General features: G+C 51.0%; 1 protein-coding gene and 1 pseudogene across 7 annotated transcripts; one reads left to right on the forward strand and one right to left on the reverse strand.

The window, feature by feature from the left end:
* The first annotated feature begins 2,518 nt into the window (after nucleotides 1-2,518).
* On the forward strand, nucleotides 2,519-11,635 carry Sgca (sarcoglycan alpha). 7 transcript variants are annotated; one of them, XR_003850391.1, is made up of 11 exons: nucleotides 2,519-2,605; nucleotides 3,423-3,542; nucleotides 3,626-3,780; nucleotides 3,989-4,061; nucleotides 4,458-4,656; nucleotides 5,067-5,229; nucleotides 6,260-6,468; nucleotides 6,725-6,751; nucleotides 9,904-10,096; nucleotides 10,631-10,689; nucleotides 11,415-11,635. XR_003850391.1 is itself a non-coding variant. In XM_017799459.2 (10 exons), exons 1-9 carry the CDS (start codon nucleotides 2,569-2,571, stop codon nucleotides 10,082-10,084), a joined length of 1,164 nt encoding a protein of 387 aa, XP_017654948.1. In that variant the 5' UTR covers nucleotides 2,519-2,568; the 3' UTR covers nucleotides 10,085-10,096; nucleotides 11,415-11,635. The 7 variants fall into 7 exon arrangements, 6 of the variants coding, with proteins under 6 accessions (XP_017654948.1, XP_029421941.1, XP_029421942.1 ...); XM_017799459.2 differs by lacking the exon at nucleotides 10,631-10,689; XM_029566081.1 differs by lacking the exon at nucleotides 11,415-11,635 and having other exon boundaries at nucleotides 10,631-10,747.
* On the reverse strand, nucleotides 7,304-8,123 carry LOC103738380 (annotated as a pseudogene).
* Nucleotides 11,636-19,201: the final 7,566 nt, after the last annotated feature.

A 19,201-nucleotide genomic window follows, 5' to 3' on the forward strand; every position in this document is an offset into this window, starting at 1 on the left:
GAAGGGAAACGATTGTCAGTTTTCCATTGAAGGATAGGCCTCGGTGGGACTTGTGTCTTTGGAGGGAGGTGACACTGGGGCATAGACATTCTACCTTAAAACAACTGAGGGTGTGAGATAGTGGCTCCAAAAATATCTCATGAGGCATCATGAGGAGATAACATCACAAGGGAGGCTCAGGAGCTGGGCCAGGGCAGCTGCCAGCTCTGCACTCCGCACACTCCCAGGCCCTTCCATTCTTGATTTACCTCCAAGCCGTTCTTCCTCTCCCCTCCATCTCTGAGCCTCTTCCCCTCTCCATCTCTGAGCAAGCAGGGAGATGGCAAGGTGAACTGGGGATAAACACCTGCCTGGAAGCCCAAATGGATGCTGACTCTGGAATTTTGGGATTCTCTAGGGACAAGTGGGGTGGTGGTCAGGTGGGGAGAGAGAAGGACCAAGGACTAAGTAACCTGCCCACTAGTCACCTGAGTTGCAGGCCTAATCTAGGGCAGGTCCCAGGTATCCTTGCTGGGACATTTGGGGGTAAGGTGGGAAGCCCCTTTAGCACGTCACCTGGGTTCATTCACAGAAAGCAAGGACTGCGGAATGCTGGCAGTGGTGGGGTATTGTCTCTTTCTTGGGAAAGAGCACCCTGATGCCTGTTCTCAGTGGAAGGTCAGGCCATTTGACAGGCACAGGGAGGAAGGGGTTGAGGTGTTCACCATCATCTGGCTATCAGTGAGGGAGCCGGGCACTGGACTGTGCACTTCCCATTCAGTTCAGCAGCAGCATACCTTTTGGAGAAGTTAGACACCACCAGGCCTCAGTGGTATCGACTGTAAAACGGGGGCTACCGTAATGCCTGTCTCATGGGACGGCTGTAGGGATAGAATGGGTCAATACTCATAAATGCATGTGAGCCCTTTGGCATGGAGGCAGACTGGTCCAATGTCTCTCCCATCATCACACAAGCCCCAGTCAAACAGAGTTTACTCACCTGTACATCTTCAGCACCTGCCTTGATGTAGGTGTCTAAGCACGTGCTGTCGTTGGTATTTTGTTGATTCTTCACAATGGCACCAACAGGCCGGTACTACTCATGCAGTTTGTAGTGGTGAAAACAGAGGTCTAGAGAGGGCAAGTGACTTGACACTACATCTCCAGGAAGTGTCAAGCTGGGACTCCAAGCCTGTGCAGTTAGCTCCAACTTCATGAGCCAGAAAGAGCACCTCTTCCACCTAAACTGTCTCCGTCTAGCAGCTACCATCCAAACAGACCTTCACATGGGGGAATGCTTGGCCTGGGGCTCAGATGGGAGGGACAGGCACCTCTGCCTGCTGTTAAGGAAGTTGTTACCCAGCCCCTATACCTGCTAGACCCTGTGCCAGGTGCAGATATAAGAAGAGAGTGAGATCAGAAACCAAGGTACCCGTACCATGTCATGATGATGTAAGACTGGGTTGGCACAAGGATATAAGCAGTATCCAGCCAGCCTAGGAAGAGGCAGAAGAGGAAATGGCTTCAGAAAGGAGGGGATCTGTGCAGTCTTATGAAAGTATGTGGGAGTCTGCCCATGGGACAAAGCAGAAGGGAACATCAGGCAGAGGGAACAGCTTGGATGGAGGCCACGAGATTAAGAAAACATTACAGGGCTGGGGAGATGGCTCAGCAGTTAAGAGCACTGGCTACTCTTGCAGAGGACTTAGCTTCAGTTCCTAGCACTCACATGGTGGCTCATATCTGTCTGTAACTCCAGTTCTAGGGGATCGCACTCCCTCTTCTATCCTCTATGGGCATTGTGTATAAGTGGTACACTTAGATACATGCAGGCAAAACACACATATGAAAATAAACTTTAAAAACCATAGTAACTTAGGCAGGAGCAGAGTGGGGCCAGAGCCTAGGGATTCTAAACAAAATGGCAAGATGGAGAAAGGGCCAGAAAGTCATCAATGGGGATGAGCTGGGAACTCAAAGGAAATGGGAGCCATTAAGATTTTAAGGAGGGCCCAAGTAGCCAGGTCGGTGGTTAGAAAACATACTGTGATATACTCCTGTAATGAGGGCACCTCGGGCTACCTAGTGGGACTCTGCTTCAAAAAACAAAAACGAAGGAAAAGGCAGGCCTGTGAATGTAGCCCAGCTGGTAGAGTGCTTGCCTAACATGCACAAAGTCCTGGATTCTTTCTATCTCTAGCACTTCATAAAACCAAGCGTTGTGGCATATACCTATAATCCCAGCACTCAGGAGATGGAGGCAGGAGGATCAGGCGGTCAAGATCATCTTTGCCTACATAGCAAGTTTGAGGCCAGCCTGGGCTATATGAGACCCTCTCAAAAATCAAAAACAAAATAAACCCCACTGTGGCCAACAGGAAGGAACAGTTGTGGGAGTGGGGAAAACTGTGTATGAGGACAGTGTTCACCTCAGATTCAGTCCTGAGTCTGAGAATGGAAGAGGAAGGCATTGCTGGGCAAGGCTGGTCCCAGCTGCTCTGCACACCTCCTCCACTCCCTTCCTCCCTCCCTCCTCGCCTTCTGGCCGCTGTCTCTGTCACTCACTGGGCAGGCCAGGCTGGGGCAGCCATGGCAGCAGCACCAACTTGGATTCCTCTCCTTGTGGGCAAGTTGGGGTCTTCTTCAGGGAGAGGTTCAGGGTAACTGGTGGGATTTAGGGGTTATGAGGTCGAAGAATAGGAGGTCCTTATGGGAGGGTATAGGGGGAGGGAACCAGGACTTGAAAGGCTTTGGGGTGCTAGTGACAAGGCAGGCAAGGATGCAGGGGCTGGAAGCCAAGCTCTTGGGGTATGGGTACTGGGAGCTCCGAGGGTAGAGGTGTCCTAAGGCCCAGGTAAGCATTACTGCACAGTCCTTGAGGGTCGTGGGCCCTTTAATGAGTTGGCTGGGGCACTGCTTTTGTCAGACCAGGCTAAATTTGGCATTAAGAGAGAAGGCGGGGGCAGCTTGGGTAAGTCCCGTTTGCTAGGCTCCTATTGGCCTCCAAAGCAGACCCTGTTCCATATTTGTCCCTGGGGGTTGGGGTTTCAGAATAACTAGACCCCTCTGAAAGCTCCTGGTTCCTCCAGCCTCCCAGATGTTTAGCATGGGGTTCTTTTCCAAGTGTCCTGAACATTCACATTCCACAGGACACCTCACATTCCTTTCTCTGTCAAACATTAATTCCCTCCTACCGTGACCCCCAAATCTAGAGTGAAAAGGTTGATGTAGGGAACCTTCCCATGAATCCAAAGCCAATGAAAGCCTAGGTTTTATCACCTACTAAACTACAGCAGAACAGGATCTGTCTCTATGCCTCCCACAGTCCCAGAGCCAGCACGGGAGCCCTCAGCTCTCAGTGTTAGGAGCACCATGGGGAAGGGGACTCCTCCCCTGCCTGTGACCGTAGCTGTCTGTATGTTTGGGATTTATGGGATTTATAGGTCTCCTTGCAGGACTGAGAGGGACTGAGGCCCAGCAGACCACCTTACACCCACTTGTAGGCCGTATCTTTGTGCACCCCTTGGAACATGCCACCTTCCTGCACCTTCCTGAGCACATTGGTGAGAGGGGGACCACATGGGTTGGGGTGTGCATGCCCAGGGCTCTTGTCCATCCTCGAATCCCCTCTTTTTTCTTTCATCAGCGGTGCCACCCAGTGTTCGCCTCACCTACCATGCCCACCTCCAGGGACATCCGGACCTGCCCCGGTGGCTACGCTACACTCAGCGAGGTCCCTACAACCCTGGCTTTCTCTATGGCACCCCAACTCCTGATGATCGTGGGCGCCAGGTCATTGAGGTACCAACACAGATACCCTTGGGCCTCTGGGGGGGTGTCACTGGGGTCTCCTAGGAGCAGCCCTGTCAGAGAGAATGGGTGCTTATGCATGTTCATTTGCATACAATTTGCATACATTTCATTTGCAGTGCATCAGTGCTCTCTGCCAGGCCTAGCTATACCAACTTCCCCTTAGCTCCACCCCTCAGGCCTCTTCCCATCCCCCCAGGTCACAGCCTACAATCGAGACAGCTTTGACACCACTAGACAGAGGCTGATTCTGCTGATTGGTGACCCAGAAGGTACCTCCATCCCTGTTCCACTCCTTCCCCACCTGTGCCAGTCTTGGAGGACCTTCTCTGGAAGGGAGAGGCTTGGGAAGTAGTAGGAACCAAGGCATCCTAAGGAGGAGGCATTGGGGAGGATGTGATGTTGATAGTTTTAGGGAAAGAAATCTGAGCTGAGATCTAGCCTTGGGCTGTATTACTATCTGTACTGCTCACAGACTGCAGAGACCTGGGAAAGTCATTAAGGTCACAGGGTTGGGAAAGGAAACATGGAACCTGACCTATGTTGTATATAGGCTGCTGGGGGCAGAAGTGGTACATGAGCTATGGGAAAACTTGAGGGAGGCTTAGAAGGACCTGGGTGTAGAGCATAGGATATTGTGCAGCTGAGTGCCCAGCTGGCTTCCCCAGGCCCCAGGCTGCCATACCAAGCTGAGTTCCTGGTGCGCAGCCATGATGTGGAGGAAGTGCTGCCGTCCACACCTGCCAATCGCTTCCTTTCTGCCCTGGGGGGCCTCTGGGAGCCAGGGGAGCTCCACTTGCTCAATATTACTTCTGCCTTGGACCGTGGAGGTCGCGTCCCTCTTCCCATTGAGGGCCGTAAGGAAGGGTAAGTGGGCAACCTGGGAGGACTTCCTGGCTGTCTAGGGGTGTGCATAAAACAGGGGCGTCTCCAATTTCGTGGTGGGTGGGGCTTTACCATCATTGTATACCCTCCTGGTGCCCATCCCTCCTCTCAGGTTTGCAACAAGTCCGTTCCTCCCCAACTCCTTGTCCTTCTTGGGCCCAAACCCTACTTACCCTGAATTGGCACACCATAAGACATGATATCCATCCCAGAGATTCCTGGGAGATAAGAGTGGGGTGTACTCTTACCTTAGCCTCAGTCTTGGGGCTATGACCTCTCCCACAATGCCCTGGTGTGCCTCCCCTGGTCCTCTCCCCCTACTCTGTCTCCAGATTCTTGCCTATAGAGTAGCGCTCTACCTACTTTTGCTCTGTGGCTTCTCTCTGCTCCAGGGTATACATCAAGGTGGGCTCTGCCACACCCTTCTCCACCTGCCTGAAGATGGTGGCATCCCCTGACAGCCATTCCCGCTGTGCCCGGGGCCAGTCTCCACTTCTGTCCTGCTACGACAGCTTGGCACCCCACTTCCGTGTTGACTGGTGCAATGTGTCTCTGGTGAGGAGGAATCCTGACTCCAGACCTGGGGTTGGGGCATGGCCCTCATCAAGTCTCTGTCTCTAATTTCTCCAACTCATTTCTTTTTCTGATAGTGTCAGTTTGGGTCTCAGCCTTTGTAGCCCCTAACTTAGAAAGACAGACACACAGACACACAGACAGACAGACACACAGACAGACAGACAGACAGACAGTTTAGACCCTCTATTATAAAAACACACACACAGACACACAGACACACAGACAGACAGACAGACACACACACACACACACACACACACACACACACACACACACACATCCTGAAGTTTTACTTTTGCCCACAAGATGGCGACAGATCACCACCTGGGCTCTCCAGCTCCAGAGTCCTAAATGCGCCCAGCCCGACAGCTAAAACAAACAAGGATTCCCAAAGCCCTCATTCCAAGGGCATATGTGTGACAGCTCTGTCTGCTACCTGTGAAGGTGTCACCAAAAAAGCCTGCCTGCCCATAACCTAAGAGGCTCATTGTAGCTCTTGGGGATACCAGAGGGAGCTTAGAGATCCTGATTCCTGGGCTGGGAACTGATGGTGTGCTCTGCTCCCGGGAACAGAGGGGCCTCCTTCAGGTCCAATACCATCATCCCTGGTGGTTGACAGCCTCCTGAAGGCTGTGTGCTGGGCACTAATCCTCAGCATGTTTCACTGTCATAATCACTGCAAGAACAGGTTCACTATGATCAATCTGAATTTACAGCTGAGAAAACCAAGCCCCCTTGAGACAAGTCACCCCACTGAAGCACTCAGCCTCATGTGGTCTAAATATATCAGTGGCATTAACCATTGTACATTCCTGCCCTTCCTAGAATGGGCCCCTCCTGGCTCCTCATCCAGTGTTTTTCTGAAGTCACATGAACTAAGGGAGGCAGGTAGGAGGAAAGCTACATGGCTACATGGGGGTGAAAGATAGGGCAGCCACAGGACTTCTGTCCTTATTCCCCTCAAGGTCCTTAAGCCAATTCCTGGGTCAGCCCTGGACTCTCTGTGCAGGTGGATAAGTCAGTGCCAGAGCCTCTGGATGAGGTGCCCACCCCAGGTGATGGGATTCTGGAGCATGACCCATTCTTCTGCCCACCCACGGAGGCCACAGGCCAAGACTTCCTGACAGATGCCCTGGTCACCCTCCTGGTGCCCCTGTTGGTGGCTCTGCTGCTCACCCTGCTGCTGGCCTACATCATGTGCTGCCGGAGGGAAGGACGGTGAGTGTGGGGGTCAGAGCACAGGGAGAGCAATGAGCTTGTGCTCTGTGGGAAACCGCACTTAGTAGGGAATGGGGTTCTCAACTGTAAGAAATGTCAGATCCCTTTTCTAGGAAGTTGGGGGTTCAGTGCTGCTTGGCTTGGAATTTGGAGGGGATTCTGGACAAAAGCCTATAAACTTCCACACATGAGACCCCTGGGGACATGATGGAGCAAGGCCAAACTGGGTCTAACCCCCCCCCCCACTTTTCTGCAGGCTGAAGAGAGACATGGCCACCTCTGAGTGAGTAGAAGAAAGCTGGGGGCTGGGGAGGGGAGCCCCCCCCTCCCAGATTGTTGAGTTGGATCCTGTAATCTGCATGAGAAACAAAGACCTCTGTGTCCTGGCCCTGGGCTGGCTGGAGGCTGGGCCTGTGTCCTGACCTTGTTCTCTTATGTTCTGGTCACAGAAGAGGCTATTGTGGCATAAGGGAAGGGAACCTGCCACCATCCTGCACAAAGGGCTTGAGAAGCAACTTAAGAGATTTCCTCTTAAGAGGTTCTCTCTCTCACTCTCTCTCTCTCTTTCTCTCTCTCTCATCACATATACACACACACACACACATACACACACACACACACACACACACACACACACACACGGAATCAGAAACCTGGCCTTCAATTTTGCTTGTGTTAGAGGATGTGGTTGTAGCCCATACCAGTGAATGCTTTCAATCCTACCATTGCTTTCCAAACCCATCTCACGCCTCCCTCCTCTGAGCCTCCTAGCCTTCTTCCTTTCCCACTCCCTGAACCCCAAAGATTCCAAGAGGCAGGTGTGAAATAAGTTCGGTTTTTATTCCCACTGCACTGAGCCTGTGGCAGGCCTGGCACCCCTGCCTGCTTGCCTGATTTGCATTATTAATGGTGGTGGCCTTTGACCACCTTACGAACTCTCTTGTGAAGCCATTGAAGGCTTTCTTGAACCCAGCAGCTCCCACTTGGTCCAGACTTGGGCTGCCCAGGCCTCTGCTTCCGCTGCCTTCTCTTGACCTTGCGCTTGGACTTGAAGGCTGCTTCTTACCCAGGCAGAAGGAGCCCGAGGCGCCTTTGCCAGTCACCTGCTTGAGCATGCCTTTCTTCACCAGATTCTGAAGCACACGCTTGAAGCGCAAGGTGTTGTTGGCCATGTCGTAGCCTGTGATGGTTACAGCCTTCTTCAAGGCAGCCAGGGACACACGGCTTTATGCCCCCTTGTCTGCCACAGCTCTCACAATCACCTTCAACATGCTGGGTCTCTGCTTGGTTTTGGGGCGGCGGCAGGACTCAGTCTCAGTCTCAGTCTCAGTCTCAGTCTCACTCTTGCTTAGGTCCCCTGATGTGTTGGCTTCTTGGTCTCCAGCCACTGTAGCATCTGGGGCTAAGGGCGTGGAGGGAGACAGCAACGTGTCTCTTTGCATCTCTCCTGGGGATGACTGAAGGACTCTGGGTGCTAAGACTTCCAGGGTGGTGGCTGGAAGTGTCCACTGGGTCACTCTCGGTAGGGGGTGAGCTGCGTTCTGGGTCCTGCTTCCCTCAGAGGCTCCTTTATAGGGATCTGGGCCACCCCTTCTGGGTGACTGGAGGGAGGACTGAGGATAATCACCCACAGTTGGCCTCAGCAGACTTGTGCTGTAGGCTCAGGGGGTAGTAAAGTTATCTCTGCGGTGTCCTCAGGGGGCCATTGTGAGGTGGTCAGAATCCACTGCGGGTCACAGTGGCCCCATTGAGCCCTCTTAGGAGAGGCAGAGGCATCAGTGTGGGTATTTGATGTGTCAGGTGTCATTCAGAGAAGGGCTGTAGCTGGGTGGGCTACACAGGGGAGTGCTCATGCAGAGACGACATATACACCTGCATTGATTCCAGGGCATTTGGAATCCTCAAGACTAATTAATTTACTTATTTAGTGGTGCTAGATACACAATCTAGGTCTTCACACATGCTAGACAAGTACCCTACCACTGAGCTACATATATTTCTAGTCCAAGCCCTCAGTTTTTTTGGTCTTTTTGAGACAGAGTCTCCCTCTAGCCCTAGCTGGCCTGTAACTCACTGTGTAGACCAGGCTGGCCTTGTACTCATAGCGATCTGCCTGCCTCTGCCTCCCAGGTGGAGTGCTGGGGTTAAAGGCATGCCTCCTCATTTTTAAACCCACCATTTGACTCTTAACAGCCTCCATCCATTCTGTCTTTGTGCCTCTGGATGGAAGAATACAAACATTTTTCTTTTTGAGGCAAGGTTTTATATCCCAGGTTGGCCTTCTATGTAGCTGAACATACCTTAAACTTCTGATTCTACTGCCTCTGCCTCCTGAGTGCTAAGAATTACAGATGTGCCTCCACACTCAGTTTATGTGGTACTAGGGAAAGCAAGGCCTTAAGGATGTGATATGTAATTTGAGCTGAGTGTCCTGAGGGGGACCTGGAGTTGGAGCTCAGGAAGGGCCTTCTGAAGGACTTGAAGCCACTTGGTGCTGCTGAGGTTTCCAAGCTGCTGAGGGTGGAGCTGGGTACAGCCTCAGGGAGCTCTGGTCTGAAACAGAGACAAAGTGTCAAGTGACTGAGTTGGGGGTTGGAACTCAAATGATGAGATTCTAGGGCTTGGTGAGGCACCGAGAAAGTGCTTCTGGAAGGGTCAAAAGCTAGAAGATCAGAGGATATAGGTTAGCCAAACTAATTAAAGAGGAAAGAAAGGAACAGGGTTAGAGGCTTGGTGTCTGGAATTGGTATTGAGGGAAGTTGTTGAGTCCTAGAAGAAGCTGAGAGGGCCACCAGAAGATAACAGATTACAGGGCTCAGAATGCTTGCCCAGTATGCACAAAGTCCTGGGTTTGATCTCCAGAATCACACAAACTGAGTATGGTCAAGCATACCTGTAATCCCACCATTTGGCAGGTGGAGGCAGGAGAATCACGATATGTTCAGGGTTTGAGGCCAGCCTGGGGTACATGAGTCCCTGTCTTACAACAAAACAAAATGCAACACACCACCAGGCTATAAAGCCAGCAAATACCACATTCTGTATATACATCCCCTGTGGATATCCATTCCTGTTCTGGTATCTTCTGAGTTCTTACCTGTGCTGACCACTGTTGCAAACACCAAGCTGCCTTTTCTCTATGCACAACCATCTAGAAGGTAGGCATTATCATCTCCATTTTACAGTGAGGAAACTGAGGCACAAGGCATTGAGCAGCACTCCAGGAATACACAGTTTTGATCCAGGCTATCTACCCCTAGAGTCTTGTTTCAGTCACTGGACACAAGCAGGCACCCCAGAATTTCCTGTTTGTTTCCTGCATTCATATCATGTGTTTGAGTCTCCTCCTAAATGAGACCTGCTGGGAAGATTGCATGCGAGGCTAGACCCTGGAGGCCAGTTCTCGAGCTGATGACCCTCTGCCTGTGCTTTCAGCATCCAGATGGTTCACCATTGCACCATTCATGGGAACACGGAGGAACTTCGGCAGATGGCAGCCAACCGTGAAGTGCCCAGGCCTCTCTCTACTCTGCCCATGTTCAATGTGCGCACGGGTGAGCGGCTGCCTCCCCGTGTGGACAGCGCTCAGGTGCCCCTCATCCTGGACCAGCACTAATAGCCCTGCCAGGTGGGTCTAGCTGAGCAGTGCAAGCCTCCTATCAAGAAATAAGGGGGTCTCTATCTTAAGACTAGGGCAGGTAGTGGGGTAGTTCACACAGACCTGCCTGCCCCCATGTGCAGTTGTACTTAGCAGTACGGTACCCCAAATGCCAAACACTTGGGGCCAGAGGGTCAGGGTGGGCATGACTGGAGTTTGGCACCCTTAGTCCTCCTGTCCCTTTTAGTTCCAGCCCTAGCTGCACCACTCTGAGAGCTGCTGGCTGGTGGTCACATCCTCCATGGATTCCAGTTCCTGGCCTTCCTGGACCTCAGGCTCTAAATGAACAGGCAGAAGAATGGGGTGGGGAGGAGTGAGGGTGCTTGGAATCAGTGCTCAAGAATAAATTCCTGCTGCTCTGCTCATGTATTGCTTCTAGTGCCTTCTTCCCAACAATTATCACTGACTCTGCTTCCCCTTCTGTCTCTGAGAGTCCTTGGAGGCTGCAGGGACTGCCAGCCTGCCCTTTGGATTCTTGGCATCTCAGTCTTCTCAAATTCACAGGACCTGACCATGAGAGATGATTGGATTAGTAGCCTCACTTTCTAGACAAGGAAACTAAGGTCTGTGGGTGTAAGGACTTGCCCAACATCATAGAGCAAGTGGGTAGCAGAGCTTGAACTGGACACTTGAACTGTCACAACCCCCCTGGAGGGACTTCAGTCTGCAGGCTGTTTGGGGAGAAGCTAACCCATACAGAGTGGTTGGAGGTGGGACTGACTGACCATCCTATGTTCCCCTCCTGGTGTTCCTCCAGTGACAAAGAAGAGGTCTAAGGGATCTGCCAGCCTAGAATGTTCCCTGAGCTGAGTGTTGTCACAAGGCCTGGGGAGCTCAGCTGGCTGTGTATAGGCCTGAGGTTTGTTTTCCCAGGTGGCTACAAGAGACTGGGCCAGCCATGCCATGCTCTCTGACATCTGCTCTGCCTGAGTCTCATATTTTACCATTTTTATGGGAAGACAGGCTGAGACTATAAGCCCAAGAGGGGACCCTAATAGAGAGGGACAGCAAATGAGCAAAGAACATGTGGCCCAGCCCGTCTCCTGGTAGCAGCTTCACGAGAATGTATACAAGGGCCTCCTGCCCACCACCTTCTTCAAGGTTTCTCCTCTCCCGGGAGCTCCCAGCCCCTTAACTCCCCATTGACACTACTGCCTTGGCTGGTGGTCAATCTATCAATCATTTGGTCTCTGCTCCAACACCTATCCTAAGAGCTGAGCAGAGACCAGGGTCTTTTTGGTCCTATGGTCTGTAGAGACCCTTCACATCTTTTTTAACTTTCTAACAGGAGATGCTGTCTTGGCTCGTGGGTTACAAGTCTTCCTGAAAATGGATTCAGGATTTTGTCTACCCATCCCCAGAAGCCCTCGCCCCCAACCCAGCACAGCCTCTGTGTACAGAGGCATATGGGAAAGCTGTTTGGAGGGACTACCTGAGGGACACTGCTGTCTGTCTGTCTGAATTTGCTCAGAATTCTTTCTTTTTAATTATTAAAAAAATTTATGTGCATGGATGTATTGCCTGCATTTGTGTAAGTGTACCTATGTTGTACAATGCTCATGGGGTCAAAAGAGGGTGTTGGATCCCCTGGAACTAGAGTTACAGATGGCTGTTGACTGTCATGGAGGTACTGGGAGCCAAACATGTGTCCTCCACAAGAGCAGCCAGTACTCTCAACCACCGAGCCATCTCTCCAGCCTCTGTTTGCTCAGAACTCTTAAGGGGGCTGCAGTTCCTCTCTGGGCAAAAACTAAGCCTCTACCACTATCTTCTATACCCCTGTCTCATTCTGGCACCCCAAACCCATTAGCTTCCTAATTAATGAATTGAGTCTGTAAGCATCAACTGAGGCTAGCAGGGGACAGTGCTGGCACAGTGTATGTGCTCAGTGAGTGAACCCTGAAGGGATGGCTCCTTAGGTGCCTAGTCTGTAACCAAATGGTTCTTTACTCAGTGAATGAATGCCTCTGATTTCTCATTGGCTGTTTCTTCCTTACTTGGAGGTCCATCATCTCATGGAAAGCGTGGGAGCTGCACAGTACCTGCTCTGATAGAGGCTCAGTGTAGCCAGCCTTGATCAAGCTGGCTTCCCTAGGTCCCTGGCCCCTTAAGGTAGGGGCTGCTGGCTCCCCTCTCATCTCTGGTCCCTGCAGGCAGGCAGACCTCTACACCTTGCATGCCCTTCCAGGCTGGTCAGGCGTGGGAAAATGAGAAGCCAGCTCCTTCTTCCCTCTGCTTCCTGGCCTTGCCTTGGAGTGTTGGCAGCATCTTTCAGCTGACTCGGAGGGGCACACAGGAGCCTGCCTGGCTGCCTGCCTGAAAGGAAGTGGCCCAGACAAGTAGCCGGGAGGGTGGCGTGACTGCAGAGGACACTGAGCCATGCCTGGACACACATGAACGCCCAGCTGCCCGACAGCATGCCAGGAATGTCACAGATACACTTGATGCCCCTCTGCTCCCTGGGCAGCAGCCCCTCCTGGAATAGCAAGAATCTATACAGTAGTCATGACCCATTTCCCACAATCCCTGACAAAGAGTAAGTGGTCCTTAACCCCTACCTTGACCCCTGACTCCACCTTACACTGAGCTCCACCCTACCTCTAGTCCTACTGACGGCCCAGCTCAGATGGCCTGATGTATGGCCCCCACCTTCACAGTTAACACAGACTGCACACGTGGCCAACTGCCCAGATGTTCCCTCACCACCTTCCCTTCTCCAGACCCTAGAATACACCTAGAGCAGGCCTCAGCCCCCAGGGCCACACCTCCCAAGGCAGAGCTTAAACGTGGCTCTGGCACACCATAGCTGCCTCAACAGCTAGTTTTCCCGTAAAGGGACAGTCATCCCTGTTTCTGGGATGGTGTGAGAATCTGCCAGGACAGGCATACTGGTGCCTCCCAGAAACAGGAATGTTATTTCATGAGCACTTCATGCAACCTCCCCAAGCTCAGGGGTGCGTGGGGTCTCTCTGCCCCCTCAGGTTCAGACTGAGGGGCTCCACTTCTATGAAGACCTCAGGAAAATCTCCCTGTGAATGGAGGGATGCTAAAGTTCACACTATTTAGTGTAGTACTGCTGCTTGTTGTATGTGGACATCAGAAACGTGGGTATTGAGATGCGGAAGGTTGCAATGGCATTTGGGACTGTATTAGGTTAAATGAGATGTAAATTAGTTTTACCTGATTTTTAAAAACTTCATTTTTATTTTATGTATATGAGTGCTTTACCTGCATGTATTTTTTTCAATATTTTATTTATTATTTTTATTTTATGTCTACGTGTTTATTGCCTGCATGTAGTGTAAGTGTACCCATGTCGTGCAATGCCCGCAGAGGACAGAGAGGCTGTTGGATCCCCTGGAACTGGAGTTACTGACAGTTGTTAGCTGCCATGTGGGTGCTGGGATTCAAACTTGGGTCTTCTACAAAAACAACCAGTGTTCTTAACTGCTCAGCCATCTCTCCAGCCCCTGCCTGCATGTATTTAAGTGCATCTGTGCTATGCAATGCTGGCAGGGGTCAGAAGAAGGCATTGAATCTCCTGGAACTGGAGTTACTGGTGGGTGTTAGCTTCCATCTGGGTACTCAGCTGGTGTTCTTACTACAGAGCTGTTTCTCCAGCCCCACCCCACCCCTTTTTTGAGACAGGGTCTCATGTATCCTAGGTGTCAGACTAGATATGGAACCTAATATGACCTTGAACTTCTGATCCTTCTGCCTCCACCTCCCATGTAGTACTAGAATTCAAACCCAGGGCTTTGTCTATCTAGACAAGCACTATACCAGTTGAGCTACAGCCACAGTCCATCTGTTTTTTTTTTTTTTCCCTTCTTTAAACCATGGCTGCTAGAATGACTTTTCCAAATCCACTCATACCCAGAGCTCAGCCCTTTCCTTGTTCTCTACTGAATTGCTACTCACCTCCTGCTGGCATCCCACAGGCCTTCTAGATGCAAGTTTGCCACAGAGCAGTGAATATCTTCCAACTTGAGTTTGCTGCCTCCATGCTCTGAAACAGCTTTGGTCCCCTTCATGGCTCTCATTGTCCCCTCTCTGTCTTCCTTTTTCGGCTGCTGCCTTTCTAATCCTTCCCATTATCTTAAACAGGGAGAATCATATTTGGTCCAGCTCCTTTTGGTACCAGTTCACCTCCCTCCCTTCCTGGGCTTGCACATCCTCTGCAAAGAGTTGAAATATCCATGTGACAAGAATCCATCTTCCGAGCCGGGCGTGGTGGCACATGCCTGTAGTTCCAGCACTTGGGAGGCAGAGGCAGGTGGATCTCTGTGAGTTCAAGGCCAGCCTGGTCTACATAGTGAGTTCCAGGATAGCTGGGGCTACAGGAAGACCCTGTCTCAAAAAGACTAGAAAAAATAAAAAATAAAAAGAATCCATCATCCTCCCAGACAGTGTAGCCTTCTTCCAGGGTCTCACCTCCTTCATCCATGTGCCCTAGCTCAGCCTGGAACATATACCCAGGAGGGAAACACAGACACAGCCTCTCATGAGCACTGGACTCACACCAGCACAGGGCCTTTGGAGTTGGGGAGAGTGGTCTCTTTCCGCACCCAGCCCTTCCTAATCTTTCCAAATGCCTCTCTGATTACCCTAGTCCATCCTCCTTCACAGACAGGCCTATAGAACATATGTGTCCCAAAGCTGTGATCCATACCTTTTCTTTGCTTATGTAACACCTCCACTGCTCCATGGGTAAGGAGGTTGCTCTCACCATGCAGACCCTCTCCCACCTCCCACATCCCCACAAGCATGGAGAGTCCTATGGACACAGATGTGTGAGCACAGAAAGACACATTCTCATCCACTCAGACCCCTACCTAGACACAACACGGCCCCGTAGAGGCTCCTGTTTACTTCCTCATGCCATTAGTTATGTCTACATGTGGCTTTGTGAGTGGCCCCATTCTTTGTGAGTGCCCCCCATTCTTCTACTTGCAGTGTGATGCTCATACCTGTTCCATTCACAGTTCCCTCATCCCTCCTCACACTGTCCCCCTAACTCCAGCTAGAAGCCCTCTTAGCATTCTCCAGCCTCATGCAGCTTCGTCTATAGACACCTAGAAACTGAAGGTTCAGAAGCTGAAAAAAATGAGGAAAAACTCACCATCTTTGGATTACAGTGAATTCCTCCAGGAGATGGCCAGGCTTAGGTCCCTCCCCGAAGGGACAAGGATCCAAAACAGCAGCAAAAGGGAAAAATCCAAGCGAAGCCTTCTCCCTCTCCAGAATAATTCCATTTGGATTCGACTAAAAAATCAGCCCTAGGAACTTAGTCTGTTCCATAAAGAAGACAAAGGCAAGTACGGCAGAGCAGAGCTGCACAAGGGACAATGAGGGTCTCAGGGACAGGGTCTGGCAGCTATATTTAGGGCAACTGTGATGTCAGTGGAAAAGAGGGCTTGGGTTGGGAGTGTGATACAATGGTCCCTTTGTCCCCCTCCCTCCAGTCCTGTGTACATACACTGAAACCACACACTGGTCCATACCACGTGACACAGTCACAGAGGGGTGCTGCCGCACAAGGCCTGCCACCTTCACAGCCCTGACACAAGGTATATGTGATCATGAACATGCACACATGAACACTGTGTACATACAGACTTGTGTGTAGATTTGTATGTGTGTTGAGAGACATGTTCACTGCTTTGTCTAGACCTCTGTTGCCAGTAGCCCATTTGTAGCTATTAAAATTAATTATAGCTAGCCAAAGTAAGAATCGCATTCCTTAGTCACACTAGCCACATTTCATGTGCTCAGTAGCTGCAAAGGACTGGCAGCTACCCCATTGGACAGCATAGACAAAGGGTAGGATGCCCTAGAGATGCCAGAACTGCCCTTTGCTTCCCCACATGACAAGTTTGCAATCGCTCTTCTTCCCACATCTACCCACACCTGCACATGGCTCTGTACTTACACTTAAGGAAGGGTCTCTATCTCCCTATCTTGTCCTATCATCTCCCTGGTACCTACAGAGAGTGTGCCCAATCCTGCATCACCTGGCCTCTGGGCTGGAAGGAACAGGGTGAACCGTGACCACAGGAGCATGGTGACAATCTCCAGTTAAAGAGCTAACAAACGGATCCCAGCAGGCAGAGCTCAGACTGGGCTGGGCGGGGAAGGGGAGTGATGAGCTATTTGAACCTGTCCTTGGGGTATAAGGGTTTGAGTAGGTAGAGAGAAAGAATATTATATGAGGCATAGGAAGGGGCAGAAAGTGGGAAGTGAGGTGTGAATGTGAGAATTGTAGACATCTATTTTGGCTGATATGACAGATGTGGGCTGAGGACAGTGAGCTTGGACAGGTGGGTAGTGGTCAGGTAAGGCTTGGATGCTGAACTCAGAATGCTAGTGTCCCATGAGGATGGAAGGAGATGGGGTCTAAACAGCAAGAGTTCCAAGGCCAGAGGTTCAGGTAGATGGGGGTTACCTGAGAAGGCAGACATTACCAATCACTGCATCAACCAATCTGTCTACGGGTGCCACACAGCTCTGCATAATTTGTATATGAATAAATTTTCATCAATACTCCTTAACTTCTTTTTATTGTTCTTCTGGAGACAGGGTCTGACGGTAGTGCTCACTATCCTATAAATTGCTAGGTAGAACAGGCTGGCCTTGAACTCAGAGATCTGCCTACCTCTGCCTCCCAGGTTCTGTGATCACAGACATGTATACACTACCATTTCCTTAATTTCTCTTCCTGTCTAGATAAATTTCTTTTTACACTTTCTTAGTGTAGTAAAATTGCCAATGATGAATTATTAAAGGAAATGATTATACAGTCATGAACACTGTGACAGTATTAGTATCTCCAATGGATGGTCTCTGTAGACTTGCCCATCGCTCTGATAGCACAAAGGAGGGACGTAGGATACTGGTTTCTCCTTTTCAAGTTTAGGACCTGAGTCCCTGGGTGGGAGGGGGCCGCTGTCATCTTCCTGTTTCTTGGTCTCCAGGTCCTGGTTTGTTCCAGCCTTCTGGCTACTGGATTCTGGGCCCTCTCCCTCCACTACTGTCCCCATTCCCTGAGATGAAGGAACAACTTTCCCTCTGGGACCTCAAGTTCTCAGACAGGCAGAAGGGAAGGGAGGGGCAAAACAAAGTGTGGGGTGGGGAGTAAGGAGGAAGCAGAAAGAATTTGTGAAGATAAATGAAAAGGAAAGAAGCAGGCAGGAAGTAGGGTCACCCCAGACCCAGCCAGGACATATTCTGGGTATACAGAAGATCAACATAAACTTTTGTGAGGTGGGGGCCTCTGTTCTTCCAGGAGACACAAAATTCCTTAACCACAGCTCTCTAAGGGCCCTAGGAAATTCTCTTTAGGGCTGAGTCCCTTCCCTTCTGGGAGAGTGAGAGAAAGCCTAGAGCATTTATTTCTTCCAGTGGCCTTCAGGCCAGGCAGACTCAGCAGGTCCCTTCCATACTGGACTGCTTGTTCCTTCTGGTGAGAAGGGAGCAGATGCCCTGTATGTCCAGGGAGAGACCTTGTAGAGGGCCTCTGAGTCCTCCTTATTCAGTTCCTTGTCCCTACCCCTTGGGTCCCCTCAGGACCTATGAGCTTCCCAGAACCAGAGGGCTGTACCACCTCAGCCCACAGCCCCATTGCACGGAGAGTAGATGGCACTGATGAGAGGGTCTGCTGAGGTATGGGCGACCTGGGGTCTAAGAGGAAGCCTGAGTGTGCAGGTGTTGCTGCAGACGTGGGCAGCCTGTATGGCATTGTAGAGAAGAGGAAGACTTGGAAATATGCAAGGAGGGTTGAAGGGGAGAAAAATAAGAGGCAAGAAAAAGGTCTAAGGCCTAAGAAAAGCAAGAGGAAGGTGGCTGGATGTGATGAAAAGTGGGAGGAGAGAAAGGGCAGGAATGGAAGGCAAGTCTACCCACCCCAAATCCCCTCCCTGGCCCCCTACCCCAGGTCCCAGGAAGGAAATTAGGAGGCCACCGCACATGTGTTGAGTCATTTCCACATGCTTTATTCCAGCAATCAAAATAATTAAAAACATCTCAAATTATTATACACATACAAAATAGGTACAGAGTCTCTTGTTTCCTCCCACTCCAAGGGGAAAAACTGCTTTGTGCTTTGGGAAGTGGTGCTCTGAAACCCGGATGCTAGACAGACTAGGAGAGAGGCTGAGGGTGGGGTGCAGAGGCAGTAGGGGAGGGTTTCAGAGAGGGAGAGGTCACAGAGCGACAGGCCCAGGAGCCATAGGAGTGGAGAGAGAGTGGAGAGCTTGCAGACTGGAACTGGCACTCTCCCCCCACGTTAAATAGCACCGTCAGAAAAAATTCACATGAGTCCCCATCTATTAAAAAAAAAAAAAAAAAAAAAAAAAAAAAAAAAGAAAAAGAAAAAAAAACTTAAAGAATAAAAAAAGACTTTGAACAAAAGGAACATTTGCTGGCCTAGGGGGCATCTTAACTTCTATAGCACCAGAGATCCCTTCCCACCCCACCCCTTCACAGAGATGTAGCACCTTTGATTCCAAACTGGGCGCGCTGCTACCCTACCCCCAACCCCGCCCCCACACAGTTGCCCCGGTGACACACAAAGACAAGAACGAGGTAGTCTTTCAGCAACACAGTTACACAAGGAGCAGTCTCCCGACCCAGCCTGCGCATGCACGTGCGATGTTTCCACGCTGCTGTGCCCCAGCCTGGCTACAAACCCCAGGGAGGGGCTGGTGGCTCCCCCAGCACGGCCCCTCGAAAACAAAGCGGGGTGTGTTGTAGAGGTCATAGGGATGCCAGATGGCTAGGCTCTTTCCGCAGTCTGAGAACCCCAGGTCTCCCCAGGAATTGAGGGTGCTGAGTGGGTAAGTGGGCTGGGGATTGGGAGCCAGTTGGATGTTTCAGCACTGCCTTTGGTTGCTGGGCAGACAATGCATTGTTTCCTGTGTTTTGGGGGGAGACTTAGATTTGGGGAGCAATGGAGGAGAGGCCCCAAGAAGGGGTGGAGAAAGGAGCAGAAAAGGCAGCATTTGGGGTATTACAAGCCCAGCGGGCAGAAAAGGACTTACCCCCATATCGGTCTTCAAGCAAGTGGACCAAGCTTCC

This window comes from Nannospalax galili, unplaced genomic scaffold (assembly GCF_000622305.1).
Source record: "Nannospalax galili isolate Female #2095 unplaced genomic scaffold, S.galili_v1.0 scaffold95, whole genome shotgun sequence".
NCBI lineage: Eukaryota > Metazoa > Chordata > Mammalia > Rodentia > Spalacidae > Nannospalax > Nannospalax galili.